The 21266-nt window shown below is 40.8% G+C and overlaps 1 protein-coding gene across 1 annotated transcript in view; it reads right to left on the bottom strand.

The window, feature by feature from the left end:
* cicb (capicua transcriptional repressor b) overlaps positions 1–21266 on the bottom strand; it is a 51428-nt gene that overhangs the window by 9935 nt on the left and 20227 nt on the right. The window contains exons 3-13 of the mRNA XM_084727183.1: positions 8715–8864; positions 8401–8575; positions 7705–7816; positions 7421–7603; positions 6522–6654; positions 6226–6404; positions 5325–5463; positions 4829–4926; positions 2826–3840; positions 2031–2170; positions 1734–1894 (exon numbers count right to left, since the gene is read on the bottom strand). Of these exons, the coding sequence (XP_084583309.1) occupies positions 1734–1894; positions 2031–2170; positions 2826–3840; positions 4829–4926; positions 5325–5463; positions 6226–6404; positions 6522–6654; positions 7421–7603; positions 7705–7816; positions 8401–8575; positions 8715–8864 (2485 nt within the window). The remainder of the gene's footprint in view (positions 1–1733; positions 1895–2030; positions 2171–2825; positions 3841–4828; positions 4927–5324; positions 5464–6225; positions 6405–6521; positions 6655–7420; positions 7604–7704; positions 7817–8400; positions 8576–8714; positions 8865–21266) is intronic.

Consider the following 21266-nt stretch of genomic DNA (forward strand, 5'->3'; position numbering starts at 1 on the left):
AGGTGGAGTTCATGGACCAAATAATGATGCTCCTCCAGTTGTGTTCTCACTAGCTGCAGTCATGTAAGGTAACAACTAAGAAAGTTGGTGAATCAGAGAAATAAAACACAGCGACTGTGTTCTAAGCATAAATAAATATATTCTCCTCCCACACCACCGTACACCCCTATGGATAATCGCCGCAAGACCTAATTGCGACTGAATATAGCCTTACAACTGCACAGGAAGTCATTAATTAGATTTTTATCATAGAGAAAATAATATGTGGCTCATGTAACCTTGACTGTAACACAGATAGAAACCAACATTAATGGAACCACTGCTGAGATCAACAGTAACCCAGAGTAGGATAAGTGATGCAGGCGTATGTTCATAAATGGCGCCTGTTTGTCAGAGCTGAGTCAAGCTTTATTGGCACATAATTTGTTTATGGCCCCTTACAGACATCTGATCTGTAGCATTGTGGGGCTCGTCTATCTGTTTAAGAAATAGCTTTTGGGCTTTCAAACATAGATGTCCACTACAAAAACTTCCAAATCAACTCAAACATGTTACTGACAGAGCTGAACAGCCCACGCATTACGGGAAATCCTTTTACCCCCCTTCCTCACCACGATGCAGCACTACTGGACAAGAGTGAGCTGGAAAATAATGTCATTAAGGAAGATGAGCCTTCATACAGGATGCCTCAAAGATGAACACTTAAACTTATTTTGCCACTGACAGTTTATACTCACCAACTGTCGCCCATCACAAATTGAATACATTAGACTGAATTACACACATTTGTAACACATGCTGACAGCACCTAAACTGTTACAGTTAGATGATATAGGAAGAAAAATTATACGATATTTCTGTTGTGGCTCACATGCTGTAATTTGCAGTATTTTGATGGATTTTCATTCTATAAGCAGCAGGAATCAAAGAAGCTGACAATTTAGGGCAACCCAGCTGGTAATCAGATCAATGGGATTTTACAAGGCAGTTATTTGTTCTTTGTCACACTGCAATGCATGAGAAAATAAATCCTTGATGAAAAAGAAAATATTCTCACCTGAAATGAGAAGAGAGCATCTCTTCCTACATTAAAATGGGCTTATGTACAGTATTTTGTTTGTTAAAGGGTTTATTAAACAGATTTTCTTGTGCATTAGAAATGATAATTGGGCTTATGTTTTTAATTTATTACACAGGCATCTAAAGTAGGTGGCACAAGTGACACATTTCATCATAACATTTTGTGTTCTGAATGAATTAATGTGAATGCACTGTTTTCAGACCCGTCAGGTAGAAAGATGTTTGAAATGTTACTGCTAGGTCATAATTAAACAGACTGGAAACACAAAAAAACACTTGCAAACATGACAGCACCATGTTCAACTCAAAGTACATTTAAAGGGTGAAGTGCATGTCTGCAAGAACCTTTTTTTTAACCTTCTCTCACTGGCAGGTGGGTGGGTTTAGTCTCAGCAGGCAATTACAGAAATTTCACAGTCAATTTAGGATAACTGTTGTGACTACAAACCTATTTGCTACTTCAGCACAAACTATGAGCCCCACGGTAACTGGAAATTGCTTTTTGACATAGTATTCCTGTTGTGGTCTGTGTAGGCCTATATGGCTTGCCAGATGTTATTAAGTAAGCAGTGGATGCCCTAGTGCAGAACAAAGAGCACAAAAGGGTGAAGCCATTTTCATTCTTTGACTGCAGTTTGTTTGTTATTTCCTACCTGGTGGGTGCAGGTGGCAGTAGAACAGCCTGGGAGGGGGCTGATCCTGGGGCCACCACAGCTGCTGTGCCTACTGTTACAGGGAAGGGGCTTGCAGGGTGGACTGCTCCACCCTGAGGCAGCTGGGACTGGACCACAGGCATGGGAGCGATCTGGATGATCTGGAGAGGCATAAAAAGTAGAAACCATAAAGAGAGGGATTCAACAAATACAAATTTATGAATGGACCTTGCAAGTGGTGAGTGACACAATTTATAAAGTTCTCATGGCAGTGTCTCCAGTGAAGTGGTCACTGACCTTGCTTCCGGCCTGAGCACCGTTCTGGACAGGAAGAGGCGGAGCCACGATGGGAAACTGCTGGGCTGGGGCTGGCGCAGTCCGTACTGTTGCCATGGGAACAAGCATTTTACCCTGGAGTACTGGAGACTGTGTTTGTACTGATGCAAAGACAGGAAGGGGGAGAATAACGATTTCATTAGGAGTCACCACACAGTAACTGCTATCAATTAGAACCACATGGATATATCAATTAGCCAATATCTGCCGATATTGGCCTATTTCTGCTCTATTGGTATTGTTGTTTAAGTGCAGGAATCGTTAGCGGCCCAACACTACAATACTATCATGTCATTCAAATCATGATACAATATTATTACGTTTTTAAACATTATGTAACATGCAGAGTATTGCAATAGCACATATTGCAATATATTGCAAATTACTTCCCTTTTAACTGAAAATTATGTAACCAAAGGAAAACTTTGTCAACGTTTTTAAAATATATACACTTATTTATAATTATTGAAAATATCAGTGAAAGTTTACCATTTCGGTGACCTGATGTCATTTTGGAAAATAAAAGTTTATTATTAAATTGTGAAATATTCTGTTTGTGTCTTTGTCATAAGTGTTTGATAAGCACATTTGAGGGATCGTTGCAATATCAGGCAATAAATCGATCTATCGAATTTTTTTAATCCTTTATTTTGTTATTGGCCCCAACAATCCAGTATTCGTTGGGCCCTAGTATCAATGGCCTTGTAATGACACTACCATGCCTTATTATCATGACTGCTGTTTTAAAACTCTCACCTCTAGTTCCTGGGCTGACAACTCCCACGGCTGAGCTGGACGTATATCCCGTCAGTGAACTTGTCCCCTGCTGCTTCCCATTGGCCAGGGACATGTGCGATGGTGGAGCTGTGGGCAGGTTGAAGATACTGGTTGGCTGGCTGAGCTGCTGAGGTGGACTCTTGGGATGGGTGTTGGCAGGTAGGGTAGGCAGGATATACTGAACTTGGGTGATGGCCTTACCCCCAGGGGGTGCTAGGGAGGAGGCGGGAAGGAAGGGCTGAAGCAGAGGCAGAGGAAGAGGCCCATTGGTTTGGCTGTGTGGTGCTGAGACAGCAGTGGAGGGAAGTGGCTGCTGCTGGGAGGGCTGAGGCTGGGGGGAGGGGGTGATGAGCTGTACAGCCGGTTGAGCAGACAGAGCCCCTCCTAACACCAAATTTGTCACTACACCACCTGGACCCACGCCTGCACCTACAGGATTAGGAGATGATGAAGAGTAGTACCCACCCCCAGTGGCTGCGGCCCCGCCTCCTGGTCCTGAACCAATTAGAAGTTGTGGCTGCTGCTGGGGAGTCAGGGACTTCCTCTCTGGTGGATGCGGGCTGGATGATGTGCCTCCCTCTCTGGGTTTGCTGGCGATGGGGAGCGGCGTGCTGATAACAGGACGCATTACATTGGTTACCACCGTGGAGGCCACCCTGACAGCGCCAATGCCCAGGAGTGGGTTCGCACCCAGTGAACCCACTGATGAGGATTGTGGCCCTCCAGCTGGAGAGGTGGAGATGACTGACTGGCCAGAAGAGATGGAGAGAGAAGTGGCTTGTACTCCTCCACCTGCCTCCCCTCCAAATGTGTCCTTACCCTCTCCCTCTCCTCGTTCCTTCCTCCTGTGATCTGAAAACCCTCCTCCACCTGATCTCCCCTCATCATAACGCTTACTGGTGGGGTAAGAGGACAATGAAACACTCCTTCCATGAGGGGGATCTTGTGAAGATGATGATAATGAAGAGGAGCAAATGACTGGAGCAAAAACTCTCTGAAAAGAAAGACAGACAAAGAACATTATTTTTGAGGAAACAGGAATGTACTGGAGTAGGAACACTTTAAAAGGATAATCTGGATTGTTAGAAGTGGGTACTTTGATAGTCAGTAGATCACCTACAGTACATAATGGATGCCATGATCCCAGTTTGCAGAAGTAGCAGGTGTCCCCATGTGGGAAGCTATACAATGTACTGCTGTGGATAGGGTCAGCACCAAATTTGTATTTTAGCCACCTAAAAAAGGCCCACCTTATAAAAAATATAACAGTTTAAGTGTATGCTATATTTAGAATATTTTTACCACTTTACTTTTTCTGTTAACCAGCCACTGGTATATAAGCCAAATATCGCTCTCTGCAAAGCAACCAGATTTCACTGACAAAATCAAGTCATTATACTTCACAGAACACTGGTCTGGATTTCTGGCTGCCTCAATCAGTTAGTTTGTGTTGTTGTGTGACGTCATGAACCCAAACTATCATTTTAAACACCAAAGCCACACAATAAAATAAACAAACAAACCAATTGGGGCAGTGGTAGACCAGTAAATCCTGTGTTCTGTGAGGTAAAATTGCTGTTTTTGTTTCAAGGAGTCTGGGAGCATTGGAGAGATCAATATGTGGCTGATGTAACGGTGGTTGGCTATTAGAAAAGGCTGTCTGACAGCAAGACACAGCTATGAAAATATTCTAAATATAGCATACACAACCTTTTTTAAGGGGCTAATATACTTTTAGTACTGATCCTGTCCACAGTAGAATATTGCTTAGCCTCTATTCTGGTACTCCTCTAGGGTTCTTATAAACTGGAGATGTGTTGACTGCCAACTAATGTAGGCAGTACCCTGATTATGTATAAGTATCTCATAGAACCCCACTTCAAATAGTTCAAACAATCCCTTTAAATGACAAATCACTGTATGAGAAAAACTGAAAAACACAACAATAGAAAAACAAAAAAAAGATTATTCAAGTTGATTACCTTCCGTTCACTTTCGTCTCCAGAACCATGCTCACTATCACTGTCAGTCACTCGCTCCTTACACTTGAGGTCTATGGAACTGCTAGGATAAGGGTCCTCTGTGAAAAAGAAAAAATACACTACAGCTACACTTGACCTTCATTGCAATTTATAATCCAATAAAATCAGAGTGTGTTAGTGTCTGAATCAGCTCTCAGTGCCCTCAGATCTTTAAAGTCAAAACATGGAGGGGGTCAAAAATTGGACACAATTTAACCATGTTATGAGCCATATTAAGAACTAGGGAAAAGGCAGTGCAGAGAATAAATAAAACTACACGATGTCCAAAAACAAAAAATATTATTTCTGATCAATATCTGATTATACAATTTAATGGGATTTCCACATACGATTCCTGGAAATTCATAAAGTGGGTCAGTGACACAGGAAGCACTATACTAACACATTCATATCTCTAACATTTGGTTTCATGAGTAAAGTAGGTCTGATTTCTCACCGATGACATCATCATCACCCTCCTCCTCACAGATGACCATGCGCTCCTCGTCACTGGTCATGTCCTCGCTGACCCCCCTCTGGGACTGTGACAGGGGTGGGGCATGACTCGAAAACTGACTGCCACCATCCCCACACATCTGAAAAAATAAAGTAAGAGACTCTATCACATAAATGCTTTTGAAACACATTAGAAAGGCTGTGATATCTAATTGGTGTGAGCTTTATCTCAAGCTGCAATGATTAGTTGACTGAAAGATTTTTTCCCCCACTGTTTTCATCATTTGTTAAGCAATAATGTCAATCATTTGTTGGATCCTGCTTCTCAAACGTAAGGAGGCCTTTCTTTGTTATTCATGACAGTAAATGCACGTCTTTGGGTGTTGGACTGTTGGCTGGACAAAAGAAGCAACTTCAAAACGTTACTGTGGGCTTTGGGTAATGGTGATGTGCATTTTTCACCATTTTGTGACATTTTATAGGTTAAAAGATTAATCAAGAAAATAATCAGCAGATTAAGTGATAATGAAAACAATCGTCAGTTGCAGCCCTAGTTCTATTGTGAATGCCAGGTATGTCAATGTGTCTTCTGTCTATCTTATGTCAGTTGTTAGAGATGCCCTTTTATTAAGGAAAAATGCCACTGTCACATTTGCCACACTTTTAAAAAAATAATTTCCCATGTTTGTGAAAAGCAAATCTGTCAGAGAAAACCATTTCTGTTGCAATGACTCCTTAACAAAACAAGCCTTATTTTTTTGTTAAATCAAGTCATGTTAACAAAAACAGCAGTCAAACACTGTTGATGTCTCCAGCAGTGATAATGGTCTCCAATTTATGTTTGCAATCTGCAAAATTAAGTATTACAAAATCAGCTTTCCAAGTCTGTACTCCTCTCTTACCTGTGCCAGTTCTGCCAGGGCCTGTGTATTACCCCTGTCGCCCCGCTCCAGGCTGTGCATGGCACTTTGAGAGAAGGCTCGGGGACGGGTAAGCTGGCTCACATGACCTTCTCCTGTACTTCTTTCGGACACGCCCACCAGACCTGGACCAACCCCCTTCAGCTCCACAGAATGGGGTTCTATTAGGGGGCAAGGAGAGGACTGTTAAAGGACTAGAAAGAATAAGAATATTCTAAATGACAAGATATCACAAAAGATGAGTATGTTATATATCTGGAGAGCTAAATGAAACCAACCTGTGGACTCAGACATGCTCCTCTCTCTGATGTCTTTGCCCCCAGGCACCCCACGGCCTTCAGAGCTTGACTTCTTCCTGTCTTTGTTGCACCACTTCCAGTCTGGATGGGCCTTAAAGTGGGCCTCTTTTACCTGGGAACAGGAGGAGAGACAAGGAGGGGGGAGTAAGTAAAAAGGAGGACAAAATTATAGTATATGCATTACAGGCTAGCACTGAAGCATTAAGATATATATCTGTATTGCTTATTGATAGAGCTGTAATGAATGTCATTTTTTTTTCCATTCAAAGCTTCCAGAGGAGTGTCTGTCATCATATTTTATGACATCACCCTACAAAAAAAAAAAAAAAACAACAACAAAAAAGAACTTTCTTTAATGAATTTAACTAGTTGGTTTCATCAACATAAATGTAACTTACAGCACTATTAGACTGCTGTGCAAATGTGCCACTGATGTAGGTGCATACCTCCATTTGTGTGCAGCAAGCACAAGTTGTTTTTTTTTACCACTGTGAAAATGTTGTTTTGAAAGGCTTCATGTCAACAAATATTTTGTTTTTGTTGTGAATTTTGGAACTGATTACATCAATCTTTTTTCAATAAATTTTGACTATTGACTAAATTTTGATTAATGGAAATGTATGGATTACATGAGTCAGAAACAATCCTACAAAGCCATAACTGATTTTTCATTCTAGAAAAGTATAATACTAATAATATTAGTGCATCCTAATCTTTATCTAAAACTGTGCAGAAATACCCGTTTAAACAGAACGAGTAGTCATTGAAAAAAAATGTGCAAAATTCAAATGTTGAGTTAGAATTTGAATGTAAACTCTTTGAAGCTTTGAACTGGCTTTAAACTAGTCGGTACAGCCCTCGTTGTTTCATTTGTGTACCTGGAAAGCCAAATCATGGTACTTCTGTTTCTCCTTAGGTCCCAGAGCATACCACCACTCCCCAAGAATCTTGCTGACTGTCCTGTTGTCCTGATTTGGGTGCCGCTGGTGCACCAATGCTCGATGGCGCTTACTGAAAATCATAAATGCATTCATTGGTCGCCGGATGTGGTCCTTCTCCCTCTGAAAGAGAGAGCAAGAAAGATAAGGAGATATTACATTAAATACTTAAGCAAAAGGAACATTGAGAATTTTGATGTACTGATGGGAGCGGTGAAAAAAACCTTTCCAGGGCTGCTCTTATCTCCGTCTTTGGGCAGCGCACTGAGGGACTGAGTGCGCCTCTTTACTGGTGATGTAGAGAGGGGCTGCTCGGGTACAACTCCTGGGAGGAAGCTGAAAGGAGACAAAACACAGCCCTCTGTTTGTAATCTTTATTAGATATTTCCCTTGGGGACAATACGCACACGCAGACTTATACACATGCACTACTTTCTCTTTAAATATTTAAAAGAATACATTTTCTACTCCATAACTGGTATTATTTATCTTAGAGCTGCAAGTCTATCAGATGTAGACACAGAGCACAAGTAGTTCATCTCCCATGAGATACATCAGCAGTTTCAGCAGATAGCTCATCCATTTCAATGGCTGACAGCCTGGCCACTGCCTTTCATATAGTGATAGAGCCCAGAGATGGAATGCTTTTGTTCCCATCTGCTTTGTTCTGGCATTGAGCTCTTCTGCCCAAATTAGCGCGAGGATACAGAAAATATCACACTCCTTTACTGTATGTGTGGGTAGTGGGTACACAGTACCACACAGAAAATGACTGTGAAGGCTGACTTGGATAAATACATAACCACTTTTATAAACGGACATTGATAAGGGTATATGCACAATGTGTATATTTATGTGTTTGTGTAACCTCACAGCTTTACTCATAAAATTACTATAAAAGAAAAACAAACTGCACGTACGGGTCATCCACGTCACTCTCTGTCTCACTGTCAGGCCTCTCCCTCTCTGCTTCTCCTTTCTCCTTCTCTGGAGGCGGCTCATCAGACGAGGGGGGAGGCCGGGACAGGGGACCTCTCTCTACTGTGGGAGGTGCCTCTGCAGGCTCCTGTGACAGCGCTGCCACCCCCTGACACTCTGAGGAAGAACAACAAAGACAGACTTGTTCATCACAAAATAAACAGTATCTAGTATTCAAAGCAACATTAAAATTACACAAAACAGGTGGCAACACATTTTCTACAGCTATTCGGTCAGGCATAAATGAATTCAGTACCTGTCTTCAGACTGGATGCTTGGGGGTGGTTGACTGGGTGCGGGCCCTCTCCTGGCTGAGACGAAGCATCTGATTGGGTGGGTGCCAGGAAAGGGACCAATGAATGCCAGGGGAAGACTGGAACTGACCGGGGCTCTACATTGGTCCATACTGCAGAGGAAAACATTTTTGTTTATGATGAACAGTCAACACCATATGATGGCCATAACTTCATAACATAGCATGCTGCCCTACTCAGATATCACATTCTGAAGAACCAGGGCTTCTTACATTCAGATTACCAAGATGCTATTTCCTTATTTGGGGAATTAGGGCCCTCAGTGCAACACTCCCACTAGAAATGCATTCCTACTCCAATCACCACTCTTATCGTTTCTTGAAATTAGTTTGCAATTTTATCATACATCATTTTTATTATTAAGGAATGGTACAATCTCAAATAAACAGACTAAAATCAGGGGTGCAGCAATCCCACCAGAAAAGCAAACTCCAATCACCAACCCTAATTATTTCTTAAAATTAGTTTGGAAAGCTATCGTACATCTTTATTATTATCACTAGGAGTGATAAAGTCACATATAAACTAAGACTAAATAGACTAAAATCAGGGGTAGACCAGAGCCCTTTGCGTTGACAGTAGTTCCTTTGGATAAACAGCACTATTGGCTTTCATTTTAGCCATGTAAAAAGGGTTTGGTTAGCCACTGGGACACTAGATACCTGGCAGAATGCAATATCAGAAGCCTACTTTGGGAACTACAGATAATATCAGCACTGCCACAGTAGCACACCTCCAGCCACTTAACTGGTTAAATCACTCCAACAACCGCAGATGTACAAAAGGACTCTCTGTTCTCAATAACAGGCTGGATGGATGAACAGAAGCTGGTACACTCTGAACACTTACAAATTAAAAAGGGACTGTATAAGTCATTTTGTTTTCATTTCTACTATTGAGAGAAAAAAATAACATGGATACTTCTCCCAAAAACTTTGAGCTTTCAAAAAAGGTTTTCTCTGATATTAATCCAACACTGTAAGGACTGCATTATGTATATATATATGCAACTAATGAAGAAGCTGAAATCAGAGAATTTTAGCTTTTTTTTCTTAAAAAAAACTCAGACTAATTAATTGATTATTACAATAGTTGGTTATTTGTTAGTTAGCTAGTTGGTTATAATAATTGATCAACTGTGGAAGCTCTGATGTTATAACTTAACAATAATGAAGTATTGCTATACATATACAGATTTGGCAAAAAGGATCCTGTATTCTCATGTAAACAGTAAGGTAAGTGACATGGACTAACCAAACATGCTTAATCCTTGGCGTAGATACTGAGGATTCTCTGATGAGAACATGGTTGAATGAAATCCTTGCTGTTTCTCCCCAAAAAAGAATAAATGATATGTCCTTTAAAAAAATCTCTCTCCTACAACACACAGAAATCCAGGTAAGGAAACATGTTTAATCCAAAATATCGAGCTGATGTTGCTGGGAAGCTCACAGATGATGATGACGACAAGTGCTCAATGGTGTCTGTATCCGTTTCATCCCTACAGGTTGCAGTCATCATTCACAATAATTACTGCATCATCAACCTGCATCAGGAGGATTTTTAAGAGGTATCCTTTTTATTTAGTCCCAATGTGAGTAAAAATGAAATATGCCTGTCATGTAGAGTCCATCTCTCCGTTTCGCAGAATGCCGCAATCTAATAACGCACACGGAACAATCAAACATCAGTGAACAAAATGTACGACAAACGATTGCAATAAATCAAAAAAACTTAAGTTAAATCTGTAAGAGTGCATCAGTGTATAAACGACCCCACTGAAACGATGATTGTGATCGAAGGCAAGGATCCTCCTCCCTTTGGTCTAATTACCCCCGATGCCCTCTCTCCCTGTTTGTTTACATTACTACAGCAGCTTGGCCATGATGGGGTTAACAAGGCCTCCAGTTCATCCACGGCCACGATTAAAACATCCGCCCGAGAACTACGCAGTCTTCCAGGCCCATGTCAAAGCTTGCTCTGTGCTACAATACAGCTGCAGACAGGTGGGCTCGGAAGGTGTTATGAAACCCCAGGAAAACAGCTAAATGGCTGCTAAGAGAGAGCACCGTATCGACCACTGCAACAAGCAAACTGGGGCGATCAAAACTAAGGTGATTCGTCTTTTAACTTGCGAAGAACAGCGCGGCAATCTGCTCCTTCTCCAAATGTGCACTGCTTACTCAAACACTGACTTTTAATACTTGCTGATTCATATAATAAACCACTAATTTAGCTGCCTCTTGCAAGTGCACCACTCCAAATTGGACCAACCTCTCGGGAACGCCCCTGGTCGTGCACCCGCCGCACAGACAGAGGCAAAAGAAACGCAATTGTTCTCATGTCTTAACTAACTACAAAGGCGTATTCACACATATAGGTTGCCAAAATAATCCAGCGAGGACTGTTTGAGAAGTGCATTACACTAAATACTAACTTGTTTTTCCCGTTACCTGCTCCCCCAGAATTGAATATGCACCTGTCTTAAACTGACGGCTCAGTTAACACCTGCCAAGAGCCACAATCAGCTGTAGAAGGGAAGCGAGCAACTTGAGTTTATCCGTGTTTATTGCAAGCAGACTGTAAATCTGGTGCATCCATCCATCACCCAGTGCTTACAAACCCGCTATCCATAAGCTTTGATTACCAGCAGAGCCAACTATCACTATCTCTACTACAAACTAGCCTAGCTGATCTCTTAATTTAACAGCTCCTATCTGTCCTACCTGGCCATGAATCTGGCCAGAGACCTGACGTTAGCTAGCAACTGATGAGTCTACAACACAGCGATAAAAGCGGCCACGGTGAGGACTCCTGGCTCCAGTCAGCGAGTAGAAAAAGGGGGTGATGAATCGTATTTTTCGTTCTCCTCCTCAAGGCAGCGACCGAGTGGCTGGTTGAAGATGCCCGAATACCGGACCCCGCACCCGACGGGGGGTCTTTACAGGCAGCGATACAGTACGTAAGGTTACAGCCGTTGGTGAGGTCCGTCCGTCTGCAGCAGGTTAGCTAGCCAGTTCGTGCGGACGACATCGGCGCGCACACCGTCCAGTTCGTTTAACGTTAATACTTGCTGTTACGAGTGTTGTTTTGGTCCACAAAAGTCCTCGTATCGCATCTTCACAGCTCCCCAGCCCGAGTTTACTCCCTTATTTTTGTCTCGTTGTGTCTCTCGCAAGCCTTGGCCCTTTCTTTCTCTTTCCCTCCCTCTTCCTCTTGTTGTAAACTAGGCTGCTTGCCCCCCCTGTACTCGTCCCCCTCCCCTTCTCGTCCTGTCAACCTCGCCCAGCCTTGTCCCGCCTCCTTCGACGAATCCCACTCTCCGATTGGCCAAGGCGGCCAACTGTCATCTGCCCGCCGCGAACGCTGACTGGTCGGAGTGTGCACTGGAATGCCAGTCATATGCAAATTTCAGCAATCGTGTCTAGAAGGTAACCTCAGACCCGTAAAAGATCTCGCGACAGTGATTAGTTAAACCCAAACCGTGATCTTTCCCAGGCCCTAACAAAGTGTTTTTTTGTCCATGAACATACCTAAATCTTAACCATAGCCTTGTCCCATTATAAAATAGACATAGTTTGTATAACGAACGGAAAAAAGAAACAATTCGTAAAAATCTCACGAGAGTTTCGCAAATCAAGGGTTCCCTCCAAAACACGACCTAAATTCACCCGGCTTTAGAGCCAGAGGCTCTTCTTATCACAGAAACTGAGCTTATCTTCAATATAAACTACCAATAAATGAAAAATGGGTAAAAACTTAGTGTAGTTTTGTTGTATCAACCAACTGGCGTTCAAGTAATGCCTCAGAAATGTGTATTTTTGTGTTTCTCCCAGTAAGCCCACCCCAGTCTCATGTCATTGGTACAGGATTCGTAGTAAACCTTGATTGATGCGTGAAAGAGCGAATCAAAAGCCGACACTCAGATGTAGGCCAACCAATGGCTTAACAGAAGTAGGACATGATCCCTCCTTCTTACAAATGCTGGGCTTCAGCTTTAGTACCCATGAAGACCATCTGATGCAGGAAGGCGCTAGTGAGCTGTCTACTGTTTACTTTCCACGCTGCTTTTGGGCTTTTTATGCAATATGCACAGGAGATGGGTGTTTTTTTTTCTTGCAAACCTGAAAATATTAATAAATAGCAATACAGATATCTGCCAGGAGTAAAAGAGAAAAAAAGAGAATCAGCAGTTCAGACAATTATACTGTTTTCATCTATTAAGGTCTTGAAAGGTGTAATATGTAATATTGTCCTTTAAAAAAATGTATGACTCATATAAACATAATCCCTTTTTCAATCATCACTTATGCCTGACTAGAAGTGTGTGGTGGTGGCTGTATCTGTAGAAAACCTGCTCTCTGTTTTTTCTTATTTCTCTCATTAATTTGCTCTGTTTGGGATGCTTTATCAACCAAAAACGTAGGTATTTGACTTTCTGGTGTCTTTCTGGTGCATTTCTGAACAGCTCCTGGTAATTCTACCTTTAAAGCTTTGGGGCTTGTAGAGTGTAGAGTTTGCAATAGTAAAAATATAAATAAATAAATAAATAAATAAATAAATAAAATAGGACATTGATATGAATTGTTCTTTCTGTGGACTTCATAGTGAAACGATTATATGCTTGTTTTTGAGTTTTCCTCTGTCAATTTTTGGAAAGAATTTGTCTGTTTTAGTCATTGTAAAATTTCTGCTCAACTTTTATTACTATATAAAGATGTACTGTTTGGTTTTAATGATCTCAGCAGATCAGAACAAAAGCACTATCATATTATATATATTTTTTATTATCTTAGCACAGTTTTACATTCACAAAAGTAAATTTTATAAAGGTAAACTGTTATTTAAAGTTTTAAAAATGAACTGCAACAACACATAAAAAAAAAACTATCCAGCACTATATAAACCCCAAAGCTTTAAAGACTATTATGTAAACTGTATAATTGTCAGGGGATGGGTGTTTATGAGCGCTCTGGGGTCAAGATGACAATGCATCTACACCATTAAGCCTATATGAGTATGCAGGGTAATTCTGCTTCTTGTGTATTTTTTTCAAAGTTGTTAAATGCAAGCATTAAGACTACATCATAAATCAGCAATATTCACTTACAAGAGGGATTATAAACCCTTTCTCTGATAATGCTACACCTTTACTTTCAGGAACGCAGCTTACAGTGGAGAGGAGAGTGATGTAATTTTCCATCCATAAAAAGCCTTTTCAAATCCCCAAACATTTTTCCATCTCTCCATCATGCAAATGTGCCTCCTCCAGACAGAAATTTAAATGTTCTGATGCAACACTCACAGGGACAGGGGGAGAGAGAGGGAGAGAGTGAAGAAGAAGAAGAAGAAGAAGAGAATTGAAAACAGAGGAGAGTAGGGGTGGTTAGAAAGAGAGGGAAAATGGGTGGAACGGGCTAAGAGTGGAGAGGACCAGAGGGTAAAAATAGACTGAGAGTCATTTTCAGCAGGAGAGGCAGGCAGGGAGGGAGGGATGGAGGAGGAGGGTGGGTGGGTGGAGAGAAAACAACTTGTGAAAACAGAACTTCACTTAAAGGGAGGGAGGGCAAGGGGGGCCAGAGACGGGGGAGACAAAGGGAAGGCGTTTAAAGATACCTATGTTATGTAGGTATAACAAAGGAAGTTGACTTGTATGCGTGATATGGATTCCCGTCATACTGTATGAGTCAAGAAGTCACGCTCAGATTAGCTCATCTATCCATAAGACAAATACAATACAGGGAGGGACTTATTATCACTACCAGCCAGTCAGCTCATCAGGAGTTTGGGAATTGACCAATAACGTTGTGAGAGCCACTGGCAGCCACTGTCCTCAGTAGTAAAAAAAGTTAACCCTCTCCATCCTGGGTTACACTTCTCTAATAATTGAAGAAACACTAAAAAATCTAAATTTGTATCTGTGCAACTATACAGGACAGGAACAAGAGAAATAATAAGCGCCTAAGCTCCAGTTCAATATGCCACTCAGCTCTCATGTGCCTTTATTTTCTAGTCTTTTGGCATCAGTAAGGCATCTTGCGTCATGTAAAAATACGGGGTGACTGTCTGCACTTCTTTCAAGCCTGGGCGTTTCTAGTAAGGGTTCGACTAATAGGCATTAGAAGACGAGACAGAGAGAAAGAGTAAGAGATTAAGGCTTATCAACTGCACTGAGCTCTCAACAAGTCAATCCAGCGAAAACACTGCGTTAAGCACATGGAGTTGGACCGCTTGGCTGTGTGTGTGTGAGTGAAAGGAAAAGAGGGTGAAAGAGGGCAGGGTGGAGATGAGGGATTACTGTGGCTGCTCAGTGGTTACAACCCTGGGTAAACATTTCAAGGCCTTAGTAATGAACTACATCTGACCAATTATTCAGAGTAGAGCAATGAGTTATGCCTTTGGCCTGGTTTGAATAGACCCCTTCTGACGACTGGAGGTGAAACAATTCCCTAAACACGTTAGCTAACACTAGCTAGTATGTTTTTTGTTGGCTTTTTTCTTAACAAGGCTGAAGAAAATATTATATAAACACTGTCCAGGAATGCAAGTGTTATGTGAAAAGTTCACAATAACTAATTGGTCCAGACTGGCTGATCTGTACACACTCACTCGATGGATGAATGATCTTTGTACAACTGCAGGTTGGGTGATCGGACAAATATATCGGGTATCAGTGATAGGATGACTCCATCTCCAGTTTTTTTTTTTTTTTTTTGATAGCATAATGGTCTGCACAAGCTTCTCTGCAACGCACTCATCGGCTCAGGACACACCCACTGAGCCGGAGGTCGAGTGAGAGGACTATTGTCACATCTATGGTGGTGGATATCAGCCTTTATTTCAACCAAACCAGACTTTCTGTCTGTCAAGTTTAAATGAAGTGTGTTTTAAGGAGTTAACTAGGAAACTAAAGCTTGTCTTAGTTCCGTAAAAGAAAGAAGGAGGGTTATCATTCGTACTTTTCTGTTTAATAAGGAAAATAGGCGTGAGAATATTTCCTCTCTTGATATTTTGTGAGTATATTTTATCATTATTATTTTGTCACGGCTTGCACACATCTCCCAACTTTTTTCTTATTGCGTTTAGAGACTGGCTAGTTTGATGACTTGAATTCTGTTACATTTGTTAAATCAGGGTTAAGGATTAAAGTGTAGGTTTTATGTTATATGATACAGCTATTAGTTGAGTGTCACGCCACTTCAGAAACTCACCTTTACACTCCAAGGATATAATGTTACACATAGCAGTGTAACGCTGGCGTAGCGGTCAGTGGCTTTCCTAACATGATTTGATGGACCAGAGAAATTTACATTATTCTCAACATTTCTACTTTATTCTTGAAATATTATTTCAATTTTATCCTTGACATTTCAACTTTATACTCAACATTTCAACTTTAATCTCAACATTTTGTCTTTATTCTTCACATTTTGACTTTATTCTCGAAGTTTCTGCTTTATTCTCACAATTTCTTCTTTATTCTTCAATTGTCTTCTTTATACTCAACATTTCAACTTTTGATATTTCAATTTTATTTTCAAAATGCAAAGAAATATTTCCACATCTGGTTTAGTAGACTTTATTCTCAAAATAGTGTTTCACCTATATTCTTGACATTTCGACTTAATTCTCAAAATGAAAAAAAAAAAACAAAAAAAAAACTTCCTCCTCTGATTTAGTTCAAATTCTGTACTTTCTCCTTCTTTGTCCTTCTGCTACTCCCGTTAGGGTCAGAATCTCAACTTTATTTACAACAATTCAACTTTATCCTCAACATTTTGACTTTATTCTCAGTATTTCTCCTTCATTCTCAAAATGCAAATACACAACAACAACTCTACATTATTCTCAATACTTCAATTTTACTGTTGATTTACTGTTTACTGTTGAGTCTTAATTCTTAAAATACAACATAAAAAATACCTTTTCCTCTCTTTTTACCATAGTGTGGCCCAATGGAGACAATTGCAACTGTCAGAACACTGCTATTTGTGCACAAAAAGATGCACAGTTAAGATAAGAAAATCTGTTGACTGCATGCATGGTAAGTTGGAAATTGGTAGGCATGAGATGCTGGTGGGAAACCACAGAATTTTAGAGCTTAGTCATATATAAGATAAGAGGTAGCAATAGCAAGAATAAGAAACAAAGGTGTGAAAAAACAGTAGAAGAGAAATTCCCCCTCAGCTGAGCTTAACTATCTCTCCCTGCTGCCGTGCTGGCAGTGCAATATCTGTGTAGGTGTTCAGCAGCTTTCATTGGCTGTCTCCTTGTACAGACATCATGGTTTTAATGTGTGTATGTGTGCATGCATGTGTCTAACCCCCCACCCCCCCCCCCCAAATTACATCTGTCAAACGCCACGTGACCACGCACAAGAAACTTTTCCTCCTCCTCCTCTTTACCTACGCCGGCACCATGCAGGCAGAGCGCCGCCTTCGCTCACTCTCCCATCCCATCCCATCTCTCTCTCATCCCTTAATTCATCTTCCACCCCTGTGCTCTGTGTCTCTCCCTCCCACAACCCACCATTTGCTCCGTCCAATTATAACTCGATCCACCAGTCCTTTGCAGTTACCATGGCAACAGCTATGTTGGGCACAGGTCCCCGTGTCGCGCGTCTGCCACTGACCATCGCCATCCATTGCATCAAAATAAAGTTAACCAATCATCTCTACAGGGCGTACAGACAAGCCAAACGAATGGCTTTTAGGGATGCAAACAGGAGACTTTTTTAAGACTTGATCATGGCTTTGTTCTAGTTTCACTCAAAGTTAAAAAAAGAAACTGCTACTCCCTATTTCGTTCAATGCTGCAAAGACCTACCACTGAGTATTAAGATGAACAAAACAGCAATTGCTAAGAACTGAGCAGATCTTAATACCCACAAAAAACAAAACACTTTACACTCTGTAGCTAAATATGCAGATTCACTGACTCTCTTGACAACAGCAAATAATTAGCATCAGAGAAAATACATGAAATACAAACTTCAGACCAGTATTTGAAGACCCCGATCCCTTCATCCACCGTGTGAAAGAACTTGTAATGTGTGTGTTTGGCCATCTGGGGGCACTACTAGCCTGCAGATAAATGGGCAACAGACCGGCAGCAGCAGAAAACCAGTGCAAAGACTGTGGAGCTAGAGATGCAAGGAGAGGAGGAGAGTGGGATGAGGGAGAGAAAAGAAATTCCTGAGCAAAAAAAAAAAAAAAAAAATCACTTATTCCAAACTTTGGGATGTGAGGAACACATGAAACTTTGATCTACTAAGAACAATGAATGTGAGATCCCAAAGAACCAGTGACGAATCTGAATATCGGCCTAACTTTACGTGCATGCAGTCAAAGTCTTGAAGGAGTCCCACTGCATCAGTGCATTCAGAGAATCTCCCCAAAGTATGATTCGCCCAATAGGAAATAGGATTATCATTGCACATGACTTTTGTGGTAAGTCTTGAGGGCTTCACATGTGCTTTGGTGCCAGTCTAGATGGCTGTGTGATCCAGATGTGGTTGTTGCCATGGCCAGGGAGGATATGCAGGGCTTTAAGCGTTACGTAAAGCAGGGGCGGGAGGGAGTGGGGATGTTATTCCCGGGTATCCGTATCCGGGTAGACCAGGATGAAGAGAGCGAAGTGGAAAGGAGAGGAGGGAAAGCGGAGCCACTGCAATGCGATGGAGCGAAGGGTTAATACAAATGTGTCATAATTTTTTAGAAAGAAGAAAAATAAAAAAAAATGAGATGGAGGAAAGCGGGAGTGAGGAGGAAGCAGCGCATCGAAGTGCAAAGTAACAGTGCGAAAAAGTGTGTTCACGTGTACTTAGGGGAGCGTGACATGTTTACTCAGTGTTGCACAAACTGCGTGTGCATGTGCAAGTATGTGTGAGCAACACAAAGAGACAGAGATAGATAATTATGCACATTTAAGGCAATTTAAAGGCAATATTGTTATTTTACATGCAAACATATCTAACTGTGGAATGGTGACATTTGAGTAATACTGAAACATTTAACATATCTGGTGCTAAAAGTGCAAGTGATTTTCTGTTTAAGAAACAATCATGATAATAGTAATTATGCTCACAGACACAATAATGCAGCACAGTAAGTCCGATACCGAGCAGTTTCCCTGCGTAGTCACACAGAGAAAGCTGGTATTTCTGTTGAAACGGGGATTTGTATACAAGAGAACAAGCACACAACACTCATTTAAGACCTTAACAACAACAAAGTCATCGAGGTCCTCTCTATGAAAAGGACAACATGCACACTTTCCTCACTGACTTGAGGGTTAGATTGATGACAGCTGCAGCTTAAGAATACTATACTCTCTCAGTACATACAAAAAAAGTAAAATATTTTTTAAATATATGCTTAAATGAGGTTTGCAATTTTCAAAATGATAGAAAATAATGGTATGTGTTGTAAATATGAGTGTGCAAAGAATATTAGGCCTGGAACACTTCAGTCAGTGCTTGAATAATTTAGAGGAAACCCTCCGATTATCCAGGACCGTTTCTGTTTTCTGTTAATGTTGACCAAAACACACAAGACGGAAAAAGAGGGAGCCACTGCTAATGTGTTGGTGTGTAAACACATGTGAGCACGCTGAAGTTCCCCCTCTCTCAGTGGAAAGTGACAGCACACGTGCCATACACACACACACACACACATGCACACGCACACGCACACGCACACACACACACACACACACACGCACAAACACACACACACACACACACACACACAAACACAGAGGGGCTGCTATTTCTATTTGTGAATATTCTGTGTTATGTACGGGCTACATCAGTGTGATGTTTGCTTTGTTGCCATGGCAACAGACGTTTTGGCGCTCACGCATCATATCCGGTACTCAATGATTGACGCTTGGTTACTCGGTCTCATACACACACAGTGCATGCAACACACACGTGACACCATAAAAAATGGTCTCATCCTTCACCTTGTCGGCAGTTTTCTGCCTGCTCCTTTAACGGTTTTATTTCACAGGAAGTTACGGGCACGCTTAAAAAAAAAAAGATTTAATTTACTCTCTCATTAGTGTGTGTGTATAAGGTAGGAACGCACATACAGTACATGCAGAGAACATATGCAGCTTTGTCTTAAAAGTGTGCAGTGGTGTTAGTTGAGGAGCTTAACAGAGCCAGCGGATTGTTGCCTCATTTCTGAGTGAATTAATAAAAACCACAAACTATAAATGTACATGTGTAGAATTATAATGCATGTAACATTAGACAATAGGGGAAGAACTCACACACTACTTACTTTTGTACAAAATCTAATTTAACCTGCTCCCTTCCTCTTACATATCATGGTGTCTTTGTCTTCTTACACATTAAATCTGCACTTAATATGATCTATAAGGTGTAAGAACTATATTGGTTTTCTGAAATATCAGCCTAAATTGTCCTTTTATTAACTGCCATATATTTCACCATAATTTCATGCACCTCTGATGAAATGAAAGTTCCTACCTGACTGCAGGAACACACTGCATATTTAGTCTGTACATTTTATTTATTCTTCTAATTGTTTGGTTGTAGTTTTTGCTAATTCTATTTTAATTTAAAGGTCTGGTGTATCCTAGAAGTTTCCCTGCCCCTGAATAGGTTTAATGTGTCATCACTAATGAGTTGTTAACCCATGTGGGGGAATTTTAAATAACATGGATTAGGACAGTTTGCAATCGCAATATGGCAAAGTGCAATATCCAAATTGCAGAAGCTGCAATTATATGATGAATAAGAAATGTGTGACAAAAAAAACCATTATGATAAAGTACTGTAGTGCTGCAGGGATGCCCTGTTCTACAAATCTTGTTCTCCAGATGTAAGAACACGTTTGTTTGGTACAGACCCCAAACAAATGTGACATCATCATGATTTTAATAGTTTTTATTACAGTGAAAATGAAAACTGTGATGCCAAAATGATCACTCCCTCTAATCTCAATTGCAGTATCCACCAAAATAATCGTTTGAATGACTTTTTTTACCACATCATGCAGGCCGACTCTATTTCAGTACACATTTTTTTAATGTTTTCACCAACATCAAATGTCTGGCATAAATATGATAACATTAATACCAACACCGATCCTCAGTGTGTACTCTGAATCATAATTATGACCATAACACAAAAATACACATATTTAATGCAAACATACCAAGATCAAGAAGTGTCAACATTATGTTACCTGTTTAGTTGGCTTGCTCTGTTTTCTCCATTTTATGTTCAATTGTACTGCTGTCGGTATAACGTCATCATTAATTTCACTTTGTATATCTAATCTAATTGTTTTTTTATATTTTAAGTTGACTGGACTTTTTTTTATTGTATGTCTCTATTGTATTTCTATATGTTCAAGACCTGAGGAAGACTAGAGGCACATCCATGAGCTTCTAATGGGAATCCTTAAATAAACATAAATATAATTCCTGTTTGTTTTTGTTAAAAAATTCCCAAACACTCA

This window comes from Lutjanus erythropterus, chromosome 9 (genome assembly GCF_056507025.1).
Source record: "Lutjanus erythropterus isolate fLutEry1 chromosome 9, fLutEry1.hap2, whole genome shotgun sequence".
NCBI classification, from domain to species: Eukaryota; Metazoa; Chordata; class Actinopteri; order Lutjaniformes; family Lutjanidae; genus Lutjanus; species Lutjanus erythropterus.